The sequence below is a fragment of the Misgurnus anguillicaudatus genome, chromosome 2 (genome assembly GCF_027580225.2).
Source record: "Misgurnus anguillicaudatus chromosome 2, ASM2758022v2, whole genome shotgun sequence".
Lineage (NCBI taxonomy): Eukaryota > Metazoa > Chordata > Actinopteri > Cypriniformes > Cobitidae > Misgurnus > Misgurnus anguillicaudatus.
Window position 1 is genome coordinate 31833668 of NC_073338.2, and position 16510 is coordinate 31850177.

A 16510-nucleotide genomic window follows, 5' to 3' on the forward strand; every position below is an offset into this window, starting at 1 on the left:
GGGGTTTATTATTTTTTATTTTACCATGATATTTAATAGCATGTTTTGCTTGTTAGCGTTAGTTTGGATGTTTTGACAGAGTGACATGGCATATTCTTTATTTTATAGCAAATTAGCAGTGCATCTCGCCTTATAGACCATTTTGCAAGATGTAAACAACACTGGTCCAGAAGCACTTCCTGTATCAGTTTTTTAACACAGCATAAACGTTGGGATAAAATACAAACAACAGGACATATAAAACTTAATCAAAAAGTTAAAGAAACATTTTTAAGATGTTTTCTTTATGTGTAAAATAAAGAAAACATTTACAAACTGGAGCAGGAAGTGTTTCTGGACCAGTGTTGTTTACATCTTGCAAAATGGTCTAATAAACTACGACTGACTTTTTCCATGTTAAAGTGCTATAATTGGGTCCCCAGTGCTTCTATCAACCTAGAAAATGTGAAAAAGATCAACCCAGTAATTTGATTTTGGTAAACCATTCTCTGCAAGCACGTGACAAAATAGATAATTGAAATTTGGCTCCCCTTGTGATGTCAGAAGAGGATAATACAGCCCCTTAATCTGCACTATCCAACCCCGGCACTGCAATTCAGTGCAGAGATCAGCTCATTTGCATTTAACAGAACACAAAAAATTGCCTACACCTACAAAGTGGCAATTTTAACATGCTATAATAAATCATCTACATTTATTATTATTATTTTAGAGCTATAACTTTACATTCGTACTCTGAGGACACAAAAAATCTTTAAAGTCTTGTGAAATGTCCCCTTTAAATGGGTATAATCTATCAAAGCACCCACCAACATATTTTTAAATAGAAAATGAGGAAACATTTTTTTCTCTTTTGTGATATTCTTATTGTCCTTGTCGTTTTATTAATACATTTATTTAACTGAAATATCAAAATACCTCATGGTATATATAAAAAGTAATTGTTATTGCTTGTCATTAGTTTGACTACACTTTTTTTTACATTCACTGTACAGCCAAGCATCTTTGTGCGACCCACTTTATGCCAATATGCAAACCACAAGTGGGTCCAAACCCAGTTTGAAAACCTTGGTTGTAAACACACTACTTAGTGCAAAATGTCATAAAAAACACCTAAAAACAGACAGTTACACCAAAAAGGTTTGAGATCTTTATTCTTTGGCTAAAGGAGCCTGCTCAAAGCCAGTAAAATACAAAGCAAGCTTTACTAACACTTGTACACCAGCTGAAAACCAAAATGTTTCATACACATAACAAGAGCTTAATATTTTTAAGAAATCGTTGTATCAAAATGAGGAGGTAATAATGTTGAAGTCCAAAACGCAACTTACAACCTTTGCAAGTAGTTAATGTTATAGGATACAGGGATTTCTCAGGTCAAAATACAAACAAAAAGGTTTTCCACCTCGATTAAACTTGAGTATAAATAAAACAAACGATTTTAGAAATGTACCAAAATACAAAGTTGAAAATTAAAAATCTTATGAAATTTTTATGGAACTCATTTTGTATCAATGTTGAATATTTTGTATCAAATCCTAACAGTGAAGGTGTAAAATATCCTGAGTGCTCTTGTGAATAGACAGTTTGTTAGTTAACACTGTTGTTTGAAAGCAATAAATAGCACCACAGTTAAAAAGCCTGAGTCAATTGTAACAAAAATATTGCTGCCGTTTTCTTATTTTGAGGTGAAGCTGAAGTTGCAATACACAGTTCCAATGAATTAGTTGCATAGAATAACAAAAATATTAATCTGCTTTAAAATTCTGTTGAACTGAGGAAAATAAACTAAATTGGCTCGGAACAAAAAAAGCTTAGAACTTAGTCTCAAGGCAGATATTAACAGCTAAAAAGTATTTTGGGGCGGGCTCTGGGGAGGTATGGAGACCTAATGCTGCTGCGCTCTGTTATATCGTTTTAACAAACACAAACTATACTTCAGGAGAAGAAATCAAAAACTGTAAACAAAAACTTCTTTACATTAGCCAACTTTACATATGTGTGAATAATTTCTCACAGAAGCCAATACCTGATGATGATATTAATGCTGTCAATACTTGTAACTTCACGCACTGTGGCAGAAGAAGAGTTAACCATTTTTAATGTCAGTTTTTATATACACTAGGTCATATAAACTGAGATGAAACTGGATGTCTAGGGTGAGAGCGTATGTGCAATCAATCGAAATAAAAGTGCCCTACTGACAATAGCGCTCTCTGTTCTTGGCAATTTGAGCTATGAGAAAACATTTGTCTCCAGCAGCATATATATATATTTTTTTATCTGTTTCACAACCCTTTAAGGCACCTGCACATCAGAGGCAAAAAAGCAAAGACTCAGGTTATGTTCACACAGTAATGAAGTGATGATGTCTTCAACCTGAAGCGCCTCTAACGTGTCCATCCAGTCTGTGCGAAGGCAGTCCATTTGAATTTCCAGAGACATCTCTTATATCTTAATCTCTGAGACAGTCCTGAGGCCACTGAAATATCTTAGTTAGCCACTACATCACCAGAGGTACACTGTATGTGACCACACCCGTAACAAGCTCAGGAGGCAGTAACCCCCTCCCACTCCACCAAGTACTGTACTTTGCCATCATTAGTGACTCTGCGGGCCAGTACACGATACTTCTCCCCGCAGGCCAGACGGCCTGCAGCTCCAAAGTAAGTGGTAATGGAACTTTTGAGGTGGCTAAGCTGGGTGTCGGAGTCCAGGTCCTGCATAATGTCCATGCCACCGTAGAGGCAAGAGGGGACTGGGCTGGATTCAGGGAGATTGTTGCTGGGTTGCGGCTCTGGTTGGTTGCACGGTGCAGGGATCTCGGGATTGGGGTGCTGCGGCTCTCGTCGCGGCCGCCCTCTGCGTCTTTTAATTGGGGGCTGCGTTACAGTGGGCCAGGGGCATCCAGTGTATGGTCCGCTAGGACTGCCCAAGCTAAGAGGTGAATAGGATATATCAGTCAAATAAATTACGGTTTATCAGAGTTTTAAAAACTTGAAGCATCCATGTACATCACAAACATTAAATTTAATTCAAGGAACACATCCACATTTTGGGAATTTAGCTTATTCACCGTATCCCCCAGAGTTACATAAGTCCATACATACCTTTCTCATCTCCGTGCGTGCTGTAACTCTGTCTGACGCAGCCCCCGCTAGCTTAGCTTAGCACAAAGAATGGAAGTGAATGGCTTCAGCTAGCATACTGCTCCCAATAAGTGGGCGGAGTGATTTGCACAACTCTGACCGAACTCTCTGCTCCTCACCAGGGGGCTTCTTGGGTGCTGCGAGCAAATCACTCCGCCCAAGTTGCAGTGCTTCGTCTTCTGAGAATATAGTTCCCAGTATGTATACTGTTAAAAGATGGCTGTGTCTCATATCACCTTGTTATTTGTACACGGTGGGACTATACAAATCACAACACATAAATAGAACAATTTTTGCGTTATTTTGTCACTTATTAGGAGCAGTTTGCTAGCTGGAGCCATTCACTTCCAGTCTTTGTGCTAAGCTAAGCTAGCAGGGGCTGCGTCAGACAGAGTTACAGCATGTACAGAGATGAGAAAGGTATGTATGGACTTATCCAAGTCTAATTTAGGAATAAGCTAAATTCCCAAAATCTGGGCATGTTCCTTTAATGATAACCGATGATGGAACAATACCTGGACTGCTTTAAGATGGTTGAGGTAGATTCACTGGTGCTGGTGGCACCAAGGGATTCAACATCTGAGGTACTTGATGAAGGCAAAAATGTTTCGGTTTTGATACTAGAGAAAAAACAAATGAATGCATAAAAATAAAAATGCATAATAAAGAAAAAAATTTGGCTTTATTTTTAATCTCAGTCTTACCTTTGTGAAGTCATCAGGTCGAGTGAGCCGTTGTCTACAGTTGGAAACTTTAAATCAGCCTTGAGTTACAAACAAAAAATTAATATAATCTTTACGATTAAAACTATTTATAAATATTGTTGGCTGTTTTGTATAGCCACAAAATCTTATTTTACCTGTGCCAAAATTTCACTTGACCTTCTTAATTTGGCCAGCGTCTCTAAGGAGTGTGTGCGGTGTTTCCTCTTCCCTTTCTTCACCACTCCATTAGTGACGGTGCTAAAACAATTATAAAATAAAACCAATTTTAATTTGAATAATTAATTCTAAATAAAACACATTATTTACTGACCACTGTAGAGCTATTGGAAATAAATAAAAGATGACCTTGATGAATGAGATGGTTTGGTGGCCTTCCTGCCTTTGATCTTAATCTCATGAGAGGCTTTTTCCTGTTCTCGATCTGATGGGAGCTCAGAGCTCTGGGGGCCTGGTGGGAACCGAATCCGTAATCCAAACAGGTGCTTCTTCTTCTTTATCTCCTTTCCTGACATGAACCTTGCAACCATCGGAGGACAGAAATTTATTTAAAATTGTTTACCAAAGCTCTGTTTTATCAAAATAAATCTCCCATTAATAAATATAAAAACTCACATGTTGAGGTTGCTGTTAAGTGCTTCCAGGATGCATTCATATCGTTCTGCTCTCGGGGTCTCTGCAAGCTGGCAGTACAAAGAGATATGTTACAGAGTGACATTAACATAAGCCATTCATTTCAATTAGAGCAAATAGAAAGATTGATACCTCGCCAAGCTGTAGCCTGTCCCAGTTATCATTGATGTAAGCCATCAGTTCCAGCTCCGAGTCAAAGTATTTCTTTTTATGAATTACACTCAGGTTATAGAGGCTTAGGTGTGCAACATCTACCCTGTGAATAAACAGACAACACGCATGCTGGAGCACCTAATATCTACTGTATATCTGACTCAAAAATATTATTTAAAAACTCTATATCAGAGTTTTTTTATGTAGACCATAGAAGAAAGCACCTCACATTCAGCACATCTCTTGCATCAACAGCAGACAAATACAAACTATGTTTTGTTGGTAAAATTGAAGGTAAAAATTCAACAATGCAGTGAAACTGATAACTGTCCCTGTCAAGTTGTTACTTAGTTACAACAGCAAACAGCTGCTGCTATAGTAATCACAACGGTACTCACATAAACTAAACATACAATTATTTAAAGCTGAGATTTGGGTTCAGACCAAACAATAGATTTAAATGTTCAAAAATATATATATAGTGATGCACCGATGTATCGGGCACCGATATTTATCGGCCAATTTTTTTTTATGAATTTGAAACCATCGGCATATCGGCAATAGCACGAGAAAGGCCGTATCGATTGTTTATTAATTAACTGCATAAAGAAATCCATTATATGTAAAAAAACGAGTTAATGTTGTTAATAAAATAAATGCTGAATAGCTAAAACCACCTTTGAAGGTTGTCATGCTGTCTTATTATATTTGTTTTAGCTTAATTTGTGCCTCTCTTATTATGTTGGTCAGTTGAAATTAATTTAATTAATTAATTAGATCCAATCCATCCATGTTCAGTAAAAATAATTTGATGCAGAAATAAACTAGCTAATAGACCAACTGTATAGTATTGTATACAAGTGTTTTAACATCGGTATCGGCCAGAAGTTGTCTGTTTAAATCGGTATTGGCCCAAAAAAATCCTATCGGTGCATCCCTAAAAAAACCCTCACCATCTCAAAGGCAGCCGTTTGAGGTACTCTGGTCCACTGTTACAGACTGAACAAATAAATAGATAGAACCTAAATAAAAAAGAAAAAGAAAATTGATAATGCTGACCTCATGACTTTGATTATTTTAAACTTTAAGTACTTGGTTAGATAGCAGTACTCCACCTGTCTCCATAGAGCATTGGCTTCTGAAAACACTGGATGCAGGCTTCATGAAACCACTGCTTACATTTATTACACTGTAGCATTTTCAGATACCAGCTGAAGGAAAAGAGAGAGTCATCATTATAATCCTGCTGCTGGTGGGTGTTTGCTATACCCACAATACTCTAAAACCCCATACACACAGCACTTTGGTCCCAGAAAATTCCATAAAATTGGCAGAAAAGCTTCTATGTGAACACAATCGCGTCCCGTAAATGTTCTGGGATCGCTCCCGTAAAGAGGACTTAGTAACATTGCTATAACACTCAAGGAAAGCATTCATGAACAAACGCCATAAACAAATGGCGTGCCGTAGTAATGGTGGCGCGTGTCATTGCAACCAGAATTAAGGGTTTAGCTCTTTGACACAGGGATTTAAACGCAGATCAACATTCACGTTGAGAAATGTCGGCAAACTGGACTAAAGAAGAAATCAGGGAGTTTGCCACTATCCTCGCTGAAGCTGAGATCATTCATTAGGAGGAAGACAGAACAGTGCATCACGCACTCCTTATCATCTTGTCATAAACTAAAATGCACGTGCATGGTTTCTCTTTAAGCATCTTTAAGCTATGTGTGTGAATGCACGCAGATTCAGAAAAAAATCATTGGCAGTGTGAATGTACCAAAAATGATTTCGGACAAATCCTGGACGCATTTTCCGAAATCTCTGTGGGAAAAGGGCTTAAAGGGATAGTACACTTTAAAATGAAAATTCTGTCATTATTTACTCATGTTGTTCAGTACGAAACCTGTATGAATTTTTTTCTGATGAACACAAAAAAGATATTTTGAGAAATGATGGTAAACACACAGCAGTAAGTGACCATTGACTTCCATAGTAGGGAAAAAAATATTTTGGAAGTATTGTGATAAATGACTAAGAAAATATTTTGATAAATGATGGTAAGCACACAGTTGACGGTACCCATTAAATTCCATTATATTTTTTTATTCCTACTATGAAAGTCTATGGTCACTTACTGCTGTGTGTTTACCATCATTCCTCAAAATATCTTTTTTTGTGTTCATCAAAAAAATAAACTCATACAGGTTTATAACAACATGAGGATGAGTAAATTATGACAGAATTTTCATTTTAAAGTGAACTATCCCTTTAAGGGGCGGTTTCCTGAAGAGAGGTTATCCTTGTCCCAGTCTAAAATTCATGTTTGAGCTGCCTTAATTTTAAGACATCTTTTACTGACCTATGCTAACTTTTAGCTATATAGTCATTGTTTTGTCTTAAGAAGCACCCCAATAATGTCTTTTGTAAGGTATGTTTGTAAAAACTACTTAAATGTCATAGGGGCAGTTTCTCGGACAGAGATTAGACTAGTCCTAGACAAAAATAAATTTAGAAGCTTTCCAAACCAAAAACAACTTGCACTGACATATCTTAAAATACATCAGTGCCCTTGTTTTGCCTTAAAATGCACACAAGTAATATTTTTTAGTAAGGCATGTTTGTTAAAACTAGTTATATTTCCTAATTAAACTACGGCCTAGTCCTGGCTTAAGATAATCCCAGTCCGCGAAACCACCCCTTTATATAACAAAGGCCTAGTACTGGATTAATCTAAACCCTGTCGGGGAAACTGACTGTAAAAGTTATGAATAAATGCTGGACTCGAGTAGTCCAAACCACAACTTAAGTCTAGACTAAAGGAATGCTTGAACGCTTGCATGATTTTGTTGTTCTTGGCTTAAAGAGTGTGCATAGTCCACATAAGTTTACAATGCATGCATTGACAGTACTTTTTAATAATGTTCCACTCACTCCCCAGGCCCTCCACAGTAGCAGTAACATTGCTGGACGTTGGTCTTGTGGCCCTGATCCCACACTAAGTCTTCAAGGGCGTATGGCAGAGACTGCTTCATTTCCTGTAGGGCTTTGGCATTAGGGCCCTTCTTCAGAGCACCACCTCTCTATAGTTTAAGAGACACACAAATAACAATTTATGACAGATAACCATGGCTCTAGTCTGGACTCAGCTGGAGCCACACAATAAGGCCCAATCCAATTTCTCTGTCTTCTCCTTACCCCTTAGTTTTGCACGTTCACGTGAGAGTAAGGGATATCCCAATTTGGCCTTACTCTCACGTGAACGTGCAGAACTAAGGGGTAAGGAGAAGACAGAGAAATTGGATTGTACCTAAGATTAAATTGAAGATTTAATTAAATTAACTTTACATTTGCCCTTAAGGTCACAGAAACATTTTGTAGATCTAAGACACTGACTGGAACAAACTCTAGCATATGCAATTGACCTCATTTTTAAAAAGAATAGTTCACTCTAAAATGAAATTTTTTATTATAAATCACTTAACCACCCCGCGCGTCATTCCAAACCCATTAGTCCTTCAATCATCTTTGTGAATCTTTGTGTTTATTGACGAAATACATATTTAGGACGAAACCTGGAGGCTTGTGACTGTCCTGTAAGACTGCTACTCAATAGTCACTATTCAAGCCCAGAAAAGAATGAAAGACATCGCCAAAAAAGTCCATGCGCCATCAATGGTTTAATCAGAATATTACGAAGCGAAGAGAGCACTTTTGTCCCCAAAGAAAACAAAATGAACTACACCACCATATTTGTAACGCCTCCAGAAACTAAAACAAGATTAGGTGATTCTGTGCATGCACAAAGTCCCTTTTCAGAGGATTCCATTCATTAACGCTTGCTAATTGGCTCTTTTTACTGGGAGGCGGGACTACAGCGACCATTCTGACCGTTGCGATCTCCCCCAATCATATCAATACCAGTGGCGCATTTTGTTAATATTAAAAGTCTTTGACTACAAGTTAACAACGGTGTCCTCCTGACGTAGTTGCTGACATTAACTTGTAGTCTGCTTATTGCTTGGCAACTGCGTCAGGAGGTCACAGCGTGACCTTGTAGTCTGCTCGTGAACACACCAATGAGGAAAACAACTTGTTGAAAAAAGTCATTAGTTTTGTTTTCTTTGCCTTAAGGTTTTCATCAAAGGACAACATTTAAAGGACTTACGGATTTGGACCGGTAAGTAATTTATGAAAAAATGTTCATCCTGGAGTAAACTATTCCTTTAAAAATGTGTGATAGCCCACTATAACTTGACAGATTCTAAGCCGACTACTGATTTGCCAAATTCTTTTAGTAAAATTGACAGTTTAAAAAGTGAATACAGCTTAATCAGTTTTCAACAATGTTTTTTGTGGCCCTTTACTTAAAGGCGGAGTGACAGTTCCCTTTTTAAAGGAACTCACGCTGCGTCACTGCGGTGACACTTTGGGGATGCTTCCAGGGGTAAGTGCGTCTAAATGTGTATTTCCAATTCAACCAATGGCTAGGCTTAATGACAAATTCAGGGTGACGTGGGAGCCAGGAAGTATATCGCTATCTGAAATATTGCCACAGACAGCGTTACAGGGACGCAGGAAGTATGGCACGGGAGACGCAGCGCATCGTTCCCTTCTCAGGGAACAACAGTTACATACGTAACCCGAGATGTTTTCATGTGTCAGACACAACTATGCAAAAAAGCATTTTGGTACGAATCAACATTCGCATACAGAAGATTTAAGCATTTAAAGGAGCATTTCACCCGTGGAAACATTCATCTTTATTAAAAGTGGATCATATTTATAGTCGAAATAAATTTAGAATTTGGTGCCTGTTTGACCGAGAAAAGGAGTGTTTGTACTCTCACCCCCTCTGCAAAGATAGAGGACTTCCTTCTTTCAATGATGCAAAATGATGATTTTTACATCATTGAAAGAAGGAAGTGCAACACTGAAATCCATATTTCTCCCGTCACAGGGGAAACAGAGGGAATGATGCATGACCATTCAAAAACATGACTGGGTTTCTAACTACACAAAGCTTAATGCAAATGGGTGAAGTGTCCCTTTAAACCGAACAGTTTAGCACGTAAACCGTGCTTAAAAAGTCCAGAATTTTTAGGATATCATCCTACACTACACAGGGAATAATATAGATTTTTTTTTCAAGAACAATTCTTGCATAAAATAGATTCAAGCACTTTCAATGACCTGTATCTATGTATGTATATACCTGTAACTGACATTGTTGCCTGGATTGCGTATGTGTGGGGTGGGTCTATTAAAAGAAGGTCCAGATTCTATTGGGGTAGGGGCGTGTATGTTTAGGTGATTTCAAATGTCAACATTGGCTTTCAGAGATCATGCACTCCACCTTTAAAGCTTGGTGGCCTCCTACAGGTCATTTAATTTCTAAATATGTGGGAGCATTTTGTTTTTAAACACCACATATAATTAGAAGAGCATTATGCTGAAAACAAGCAGGGTACTAGAGTCCCTACAATGCATTTATCCATTATAGCTTAAGTGTGGAAATGAATGTGGAATCAACAAACCTTTGTTGTTGTGGCAAACACGCACTGTCTGCAGAGCCATTTGTCATCAGACGCAATGACACTTGAGTCGATTACGGGAGCGTGGCACAGCTGATGGTATCCTGCAAAATAGCTCCTGTCAGCAGAGGAATTTGCAAACACAATCCCTACTGTGACATCTAACTTTATTAACAAGTGCAATGTTCCTTGCTGGCAAAACAAATAGTGTAGTTACAATCTACCTTGCCCACATTTGTCACAGATGACTATTTCATTGGGAGGCTCAGAGCATTCATTCTGGCATATAGAGCAGAGCATCTCACCTCCACTGTCACCTTAAACAGAGAGGGGAAACAAACAGATAAACAAGTCTGAGTCAAAAAGTCTATTATAGCTGAAAACAGTGATGACATGTAAGAGGTGGACAGACTGGCTTTCAGGAGAAACTAAGTAGAAATTTGTATAAGTGGGGCAGAGTCTCTTTTAACAATATAACCCCTGATCAATGAAAGCTGTGCAGTTATGACCTGTGCATGAAAGCCACTGACGGTCACACAATTGTAACACCTCAGTGAAATACCAAATCATTGCAACTGCTACTTAAACTAAACTTAAGATTAAACTGACGAAATAGTTATAAATATACTAGTAAGGGTACTAGCTCATAAATGGACCCCTCTATTGAATTGTTACCAAGAGATACATTGACAGATTCCATAGGTACCTTCCCTATTCTCGTCTCCTGGCTCGATGTGGAACTTACGGTTTGTGTAAGCTTGGAGACTCTGTGGTCTGTCAACTGTCAGGGACAAATTAAGAGATAAACTCAGGCTGAATGAAAGAGATAGGGAAGAGAAACCAACAGGCGGCAAACAGCAAAACCACAAGTCAGATAGCATGAAAGAAAGAAAAAGCAAAAACATAACAGAAGACAAATCTTCTATTAGGAAGAAAGGAGGATACAAATAGACTATTATATAATGTTATTTCAAAAGAGAATCAGTATTAGATTTAAAGTTACAAGATGCTCTGCACTTAAGAGTCCACATATTTAACTCCACGTTCGAGTTAGGACAACTTTTTAAACTCACTTTAGAGATGACATCTAAACACACAAGGACAATGAATCATCTGCATTATTTAATCACAAAATGCACTATTTGCATTTACCTGTCTGAATATCCTTCCAAAGAACCCAGGATTTAGACTGATCTTCAAAGACCACAAAGCACCGGTGCTTAAGTTTATCTATCTGTGGAAAGCATAAATCAAATCAAGAGCAGTTCAGATTGGTTAGATTAAAAACTAATTGGTTTGCTCATATAGAGTAAAATACTCAAACACTTTATTTTAATTGGTCAAACACAGCAGTCTATGATTTATGATTGCAAAACATTATTGATTAATGACCACCAAACTTTAAAACTGACTGCTGTCCCAGGCAAATTATTTGGCTTTAATAATAATTTGTATTTATATTTTAATACAAATCTTGCTATTATTTTGTTTTAAAAAAAGTGTAAAATGTTTGGACATATCTGCTTTTACACTATTTTGACCAGCAGGGGTCGCCAGCGTGTGGTGTTTCGAACTGCTTCGAAAAACTGAATCAAATTTGAACCAATTGCTTCGAAGCTTCGAAAAGCTTCATTTCTCCCATCACTAGGTGCTGCAGCTCCCCCATGTGTTTTTTAAGAGAGATATGCAATCATTGCGGTGATCTAAAATAATTTCGATGAGGTCAAACAATCTCGATGAGACGATTATTTAATAATTGTGATATCCCTAATCGCCGTCTCCCCTCGTCTTTAGGAAACCAAAACATTTGTTATTTTCAACGAGGTATTTGTTCCAAAGTTGAGTTTAGCGACTAGCCAGACTACTAAACAAATAGATAGCCGGCGGCGGTGGTTTATGTAGGTTGTCTACAAACCGGAAGGTTGGTGGTACAATCCCCGGCTCCACCGGACCAAGTGTCGAAGTGTCCTTGAGCAAGACACCTAACCCCAGCTGCTCCAAACGAGCTGGCTGGCGCCTTGCATGGCTGACACCGCCGTCAGTGTATGAATGTGGGAGTGAATGGGTGAATGTGAGGCAAATTGTAAAGCGCTTTGGATGGCTATAGGTCTGTTAAAAGCGCTATATAAATGCAGTCCATTCCATAGGTACAGGAAGGAAAGTTTCGTCCAGACACGTAACTGCGACAGCACACGTGTGTCTGATGAAAGCGTCTACACATATGGGTACTGAATATGTCAACCTTATTATAAAAAGTAAAGTTTCTACCCAAAGATTTTAACCATATTGATATCTCAGATGTCAATATTTGGTTGTTTAAATACCTAGGCATAGTCTCTGTTTTTTTTAGCATTTTTTGTTTATTATTATTTTCCATAGCAGAATTGTCACGTCCACAACAGATAACGTTGTTTTCCCCTATAAATGCGCATACAAAAATTAAACCAAATATTAAAAATCCCTTCTCCACTGGTTGGGTATCATTGCAACTCGTTTTATGCATTCTAATTCACAAATTTCTAAAAAAGTATGTACTAGTTTCTCAAAAACTTTTTTTGTCAAATCTATAACGCATGCCTGTTTCCCTTAGCCTGACTACGTCAGACTTCGTACTTCCGCTAAATTTCATTACGCTTCTGTACTCAGTCTGAGATACCTCCCATTCAAACCGTTTTCCACCGGTCTCAAAACGACCGTCCAATCAACGAACAGAGGGCGGGCTGAGAGCCGTGACGTAGACGCTAAACGCCGAATCACGGTTGTAGTCTGTTGTGGACATGGAGACACAAGGTGTGTTCGACTTCATGCGGCGCCGTAAGAACCTTCAGCCGGATGACGTCAAAGTACCGCGAGAGCGATTTAAAGGAGATTCCTCCGTATGAGTTCGCAAATCGCTCTCGCGGTACTTTGACGTCATCCGGCTGAAGGTTCTTGCGGCGCCGCACGAAGTCGAACAAGCCTACAGACAGCTCTGTTGTGGAGAACCGGCACTTGCCAACTTAAACCCGAACAAGAAAAGTGTTTGTTAAACATTTGAATGGAGATTATGTTGTTGCCCTGCTCCCGACAAGTTTTTGGAAAAGTTTAATTTATCAACTTTACCGATCGTCAGCGAGAAACTGTGTGCAGCACAGCTTGACGTGCACAACGATCGAGAAATCATGGAAGGGAATTATATTGTTCACAGTTGATGGTGGAGGACGCGTGGGCAAGCATTCTTTGGTGACATTCCTGATTAACCAGAAAATAAGGTAGGGAGATTTAATTTACATATGGTTATGGTTGTCTGGTGGAAGAGTTTGAGAAGAGAGAGGGGCTTTCCTCCCGTTAGACGTGAGTGGAAAGCCACCGTAAGGATAGTGTTCAACTAGCTCTGGCCCGATTTACTTTACATAATCTGCAAAAGTCGTTCATAGCCATGTTAACTCTGGTATTTCGCTCGATGGGTTTGTTTTCACATCATACGTGTATTTTACAGCAGAGATTCGATGCGGCTGATCCGGCGCATAAAGCACATCATATCCAAATGTTATGTGTGATTGGCTTACGTTTAGACCAATGATTTTAAACTTCAGACAAGCCCCTCCCACGAGAAGGAAAACGATTGTCAATTATGCCCAGCCAGACTCTGTCTATGAAGCGAAGCAAAATAGCAGAGGATGGTATTACCAGGCTATGTTTCCCTCATCTAAAACAAAACTTGTAAATAGACTGATTTTTTTCTGATGTTTGAACTCTTTTATTGTGGGTTTAGGAAAATATAAACAGATGGTTTAATGTATTGGTAATAAATGGATTCTCTGAGAATTTATATTTCAAGTTTTTACTGCAAATTTCGCATCCATAACACCGAAATGGCCCATATGCTAAATAAATTGCATATAGTTAACCAGTTATAGTTGTTACTTTGTTTTGAAACATAAAATTGGCCAATATAATTCCACTTGCTTAATCCATTTCTACAGCAGGAGCCATGATCTGGAAATTTTGCGAAAGACCGTCTGACTCTACGTTATCCTTATTTATAACTTACCTTGGTAATAGTCCCCAGGTAAAAGAGTCCATCTGACCATCGAGCCAGGACGTCTTGTCCTTCTTCAAACTTGCTTGCAATCTTGGCCGTGACGGTCAGCCCATCTTTCAAGGAATATTGCGATAAGGGCACTGGTGACTTCTGTTGCCGATTTGAAGGTGTCTTTTGATGGGCAGCCAGGTTATCTGCACTTCCTGAGTCTCTGTCACATAAGCAAAGCACCTCATCATGAGAAACATAATTCCATCACACAACAACTTTTGGTTACACTGACTGATACATGTCACTGCACAATATTACTTGCCTAACTCCAACTTGCAGTGCATTTGCAAACAATATTAATTTGTGCATGCACAAATAGACAATGCATGCAGAAAGAATATGATCACATATCTATTAAGATAGGTTTTAGAGGTTTTTCACACGTACAATCTAAGTGAGATCATCTTTTGCAGCGCCTCTAGAGATTGACAGAGAACGCAAAAGCATCTTTTGTTAGCAGCATAGCTGAAGAGGGCTAACATGTTTTCTCATTCAAAACAATGTAGCGTCAGATAAACGCCTCCCAATTTAATACAGGGCTAAGAGCTTGTATAAAAAAGCATGATTCATATCAACAGTTTTTTTCACGATGGTCAGTAGGCTAAAGAAATAAAATCATCCCATAGAACACTTTACAATTTAAGACTGCAATGTTGATTCCTGTCTGGATCTCTCTTACCTCATTCGGCCACTTTCCCGGGTTACGATGTCTCACGAACACAAAGACCAACAACAAAGACGAAAATCAGGAGCTTGGTTAAACTGCTAACAACCGAAGTGAGTTTTTTTTTAGCGGGAATTTTCAAAATCACGGAGTACTTTTACACTATGGTACACGGCGGCTTTGCTTGGTTGATCTCGCCATTTTGGTTTCCCGCTGAGCGGCGGGTGCATTGTGGGAAGCGCTCGCGCTCCGCACGGACTGATTTCCCTCACAAATTTGAAAAAGCGTTAGTGGGAGGATGTTTACCTCACTCACACCGTCACTTTACACTTTTCTCCCTCCCATCATCATACTTCCGCATCATTCTTCATGACTTTATATCATATTACACAGTCAGAACGTGTTTTTGTTGAACAACTTATTTGATTGTGTACGTTCGAGTCCATTTGACCTTAAGGTTAAATTATTTGCATCACATTTTCTTTGTAAACGCTAATTAAAATGAGATATTTTTCTTTAAAAAATTAACAATGGTTAAACTTTAGTAACAATAGTTTTTTTTACATGCGTTTTTTAATTTAACATGCGTTAGTCATGATAATTGAACTTCCCACATAAAATAATTTAATAGTATACTACGTTCCCTTATTTACTATACTTAAAGTGGTAAACTGCAGTACCCTAAAATTAACCAGGTTTTGCAGTAACCATGTTTTTTGGCAATTAATAAACATGGTTTTACTAGAGTAACCATGGTCTTTGTAGCACAACTATGGTTATTGTAACTATATAAACATGTTTTTGTACTGTAGTGAAACCATGGTTAATTTTCATAAGGGTAAACTAGTTATTAGACAATAATACTTATTGTGTACTAAAAATACCCTAGTATTATTAATAAACTGGCTCATCGGTATGTGATATAAACCTGAGAATTTGACATGTTTTCCAGCCATTTGTAGGAAGCAAGTCCTTAAAAAATCATCCTGGAATACATTATGCAAATGCTATCATGCTATCCATCTTTTCATGAGTAGCAAACATTAAATAAACATGAATAATATTTTTTCAATTACTGTAGGTGGTTTCAAGTTATTTAATGACGATTGATTTTTTTGTTAGTAGGTGTCGGCCCATTTATAAGAGTGTACTGGCACAATTTACAGAAACACAAACAGACTTTGCTCTTAAAGTTCTAGAGCCCAGATTTAAGCATGTTTGGTCTTGTGAAAGACTCAGTTAGAGACCTTTGACCACAATTAACCTGTATGCAATACATTCAGTTTGCTGTGTGTTCCTTTAAAAAACATTGTTTGCCTTTTTACATAGTTATATTTAAAATAATAATACAACATCTAGCCTTATAAAGTATCTCAAAATAGTTACATTTGAAACAGATAAAAAACTAGTCATGTGCAAAGTATTTTGCATAAAAGAGCATACATTTTTTTAAATTATTGAAAAACAAACTTTGACTATAATAAAACCACGGTAGTTACACAAATTGTATATATTGCATCTTGCTGTGTTTTCTAGTTGTGTTTAAAAATCGTCTTAAATATTTCGTAGTATTAAACATA

The 16510-nt window shown here is 37.9% G+C and overlaps 1 protein-coding gene across 5 annotated transcripts; it reads right to left on the reverse strand.

The window, feature by feature from the left end:
- Window positions 1–1137: 1137 nt before the first annotated feature.
- mtf2 (metal response element binding transcription factor 2) lies at window positions 1138–15267 on the reverse strand. Of its 5 annotated transcripts, none has more exons than XM_055202629.2 (17): window positions 14946–15267; window positions 14654–14682; window positions 14225–14426; window positions 11344–11425; window positions 10937–10972; window positions 10416–10508; window positions 10195–10295; window positions 7592–7740; window positions 5773–5868; window positions 5611–5679; window positions 4637–4760; window positions 4487–4554; window positions 4220–4390; window positions 4009–4111; window positions 3854–3912; window positions 3665–3769; window positions 1138–2937 (listed from the first exon to the last, which is right to left on the reverse strand). In XM_055202629.2, the coding sequence occupies exons 2-17, from the start codon at window positions 14668–14670 to the stop codon at window positions 2550–2552; spliced, it is 1863 nt and encodes a 620-aa protein (XP_055058604.2). In that variant the 5' UTR covers window positions 14671–14682; window positions 14946–15267; the 3' UTR covers window positions 1138–2549. The 5 variants fall into 5 exon arrangements, with proteins under 5 accessions (XP_055058604.2, XP_055058602.2, XP_055058603.2 ...); XM_055202627.2 differs by having other exon boundaries at window positions 10898–10972; XM_055202628.2 differs by lacking the exon at window positions 14654–14682 and having other exon boundaries at window positions 10898–10972.
- Between the last annotated feature and the right edge of the window lie 1243 nt (window positions 15268–16510).

What these genes read in the sequence shown, in the direction of transcription:
- mtf2 (XM_055202627.2), bottom strand. An exon ending in TGTTTGCCACAACAACAAAG is followed by an intron (nt 7,741 to 10,194) that starts GTTTGTTGATTC and finishes CTTAAACTATAG; the next exon opens with AGAGGTGGTGCTCTGAAGAA. An exon ending in AAACCATCTCATTCATCAAG is followed by an intron (nt 4,112 to 4,219) that starts GTCATCTTTTAT and finishes TAATTGTTTTAG; the next exon opens with CACCGTCACTAATGGAGTGG.